The sequence below is a fragment of the Apis dorsata genome, unplaced genomic scaffold (assembly GCF_000469605.1).
Source record: "Apis dorsata unplaced genomic scaffold, Apis dorsata 1.3 scaffold_382, whole genome shotgun sequence".
Classification (NCBI taxonomy): Eukaryota; Metazoa; Arthropoda; class Insecta; order Hymenoptera; family Apidae; genus Apis; species Apis dorsata.
The window spans coordinates 1,284,941-1,287,098 of NW_006263644.1; the positions used below are offsets into that span (position 1 = coordinate 1,284,941).

The 2,158-nt window shown below is 34.2% G+C and overlaps 1 protein-coding gene across 2 annotated transcripts in view; it reads right to left on the reverse strand.

Moving 5' to 3' along the window:
* Window positions 1-2,158, reverse strand: part of LOC102677163 (glutamate receptor 1) — a 286,138-nt gene that overhangs the window by 24,578 nt on the left and 259,402 nt on the right. For both annotated transcript variants that reach the window (XM_006618951.2, XM_006618952.2), the window contains exon 5: window positions 703-835. In XM_006618951.2, coding sequence (XP_006619014.1) covers window positions 703-835 — 133 coding nt within the window. The remainder of the gene's footprint in view (window positions 1-702; window positions 836-2,158) is intronic.

A 2,158-nucleotide genomic window follows, 5' to 3' on the forward strand; every position in this document is an offset into this window, starting at 1 on the left:
TCACGCTTTACCAAAGAGACTTTGGCTATACGAGAAACAAAGCTTTTTAAATACTATGAAACATATTTTATTTCATTCCACGAGATAATTTCTTTCCGGAAAAAAACAAAAAAAGTAAGACGAAAAATAAGCAAATTTCATCAAATATTTAATTATATATAATTTTAATAAATAATAATAAATAATAATAATAATAAATATACAATACAATAAAAATACAATAATAATAATAATAAGTAACAATAAATTTTCTATCGAGTTAAATTTGTTTGAATTTTATACTTTATAATTTTAGAATTTAAGAATTTGAAGATGATCGAAATCGAATTTTTCACTTATCGATATCGCGCAAATTTGTTTATCTTTTTTTAAAAAATTCTGTATTGAAGTTATTGATCTTTATTGGATCACGGCTTTATTTTTAAGCTACGATTGAATTTTCTCCCTTTTTTTTTTTTATTTTTTTTTTTTTAATGAAAATAACAATGCAGATATATTCAACGATCCCGAATTAATCCTGGAAATCAAATGGAGCATCAATTTGAAAAAAAAAAAAAAAAAAAAACTCTTCTCGAATAAATTTCTTCATATATTCCCTTCGATCATTTATATATCGAATCGAAGCCAATTTCTTTCAGAATCGATCGTTGAAAATGTAATCTAGAGATGGAAAAGAAAAAAGAAAAAAATTTGCACACTCACCTATTCAATTCCTCCAAACTGCGCAAGAAATCGATCGCCTCGGACATATTTTGTATTCGTTTCACCGTTTCGACCTGAAACGATTCGTTCCCCGGCTTCAAACCCTGATAGATTTGCTGCAGCCTGAGCAGACCTGGAAAGGGAGGGACGAGATTTACAGTGGCCGCTTCGAATCTCGAAAATTCTCTATGGCCGTGCGCGCGGTTCGCCCCCCGTCATTACGCATTATACTATTCGCGTTTTCCGAAAATTATGCGCGCACGATTGCGCATCACATCGGCCGTTATTCATTGGCAGACGGTTCTGTTTGGCCTGCGGTCCACGCCCCAAATGTTTCGCGGCGATTGCACCGGAACCATCTCTCTAATCTCGTAATCAGATGGCGCGTGATCGTTTGACGTGTTCGAAAAAAAGAAATTTTTATCCCTTCGTTTTTTTTTCCTCCCTCTTTTCATCCAGGGAGGGATCACGAGCGTTGATCGCGAGCGTGTCGTTTTATTACGTGCGGATAAATTTTCTTTGGCTCTGGATAATATTTATCATCGATCGAAAAAAATTGGAAAAAATAAGGTAGGAACGAACAGTGAATAAGGGTAAGGTTGATATTCCATGTATAATTTTTTTCTCTATCGAGTTAAATACAAGGATTCCATTGTTTATAATACGATCGAGAAAGGAATGATTCTGTATTGAAGCAAAAGTTTCGAGTTAATTTTTATAGAATTTTCAGCTTTCTCTATGTATATTATATACACTATAATATTTAAACTTTACACGTGATATTAATTTGTTAATGATATATAATTCATATTCGAAGAATATTCAAAATCGATTTTTTTTCTGGCAAACGAAAAAAGTTTTATTTCGAAATAAGAAATGAAAAAAATTGTGCTCTTTCTTGTTTTCTTGCTAGAAAAAGTAATTCATGATATTTTCACAACATTCCATCTACCATCAAATTTTTATTAATTAAAATACCACATTAAATTATACAAAATTTAATAAATATATATATCATTATAATATTCAATCGAATCAAAAGAAATAATTCAACTTTTCTTCCCTACATTTAATCCCCTATCCTTAACATCAATAATTTTCTTTCCTGCTGCTTTTCGAACGCAACACCTGTCACTCCATCGTAACCCAAACCACACATATCTCACCCCTTCTCACCAATGGCCAATATTATCGGAGATACAATTCCCGGTGACAAATCTCCAAACCGACCCATCCCAAAACCGACCATCTTCCCCGAGTCTTCCGCAACTCCAATCAAAAGTCCGCTCCTATTCATCCGCGTCCGTTTCATGGAAACAGATATTAAACGCTCTTCGCTGTTTGCGGACAGGGGAGGATCGCTTTTTGAGGGGAGAGGGGGTGCGGAACAATCGACCGCGATGAAAGGATCGAGTAACCGCGGATACGGGCGAGGGTTTAATGCGAGCAGAGAGGG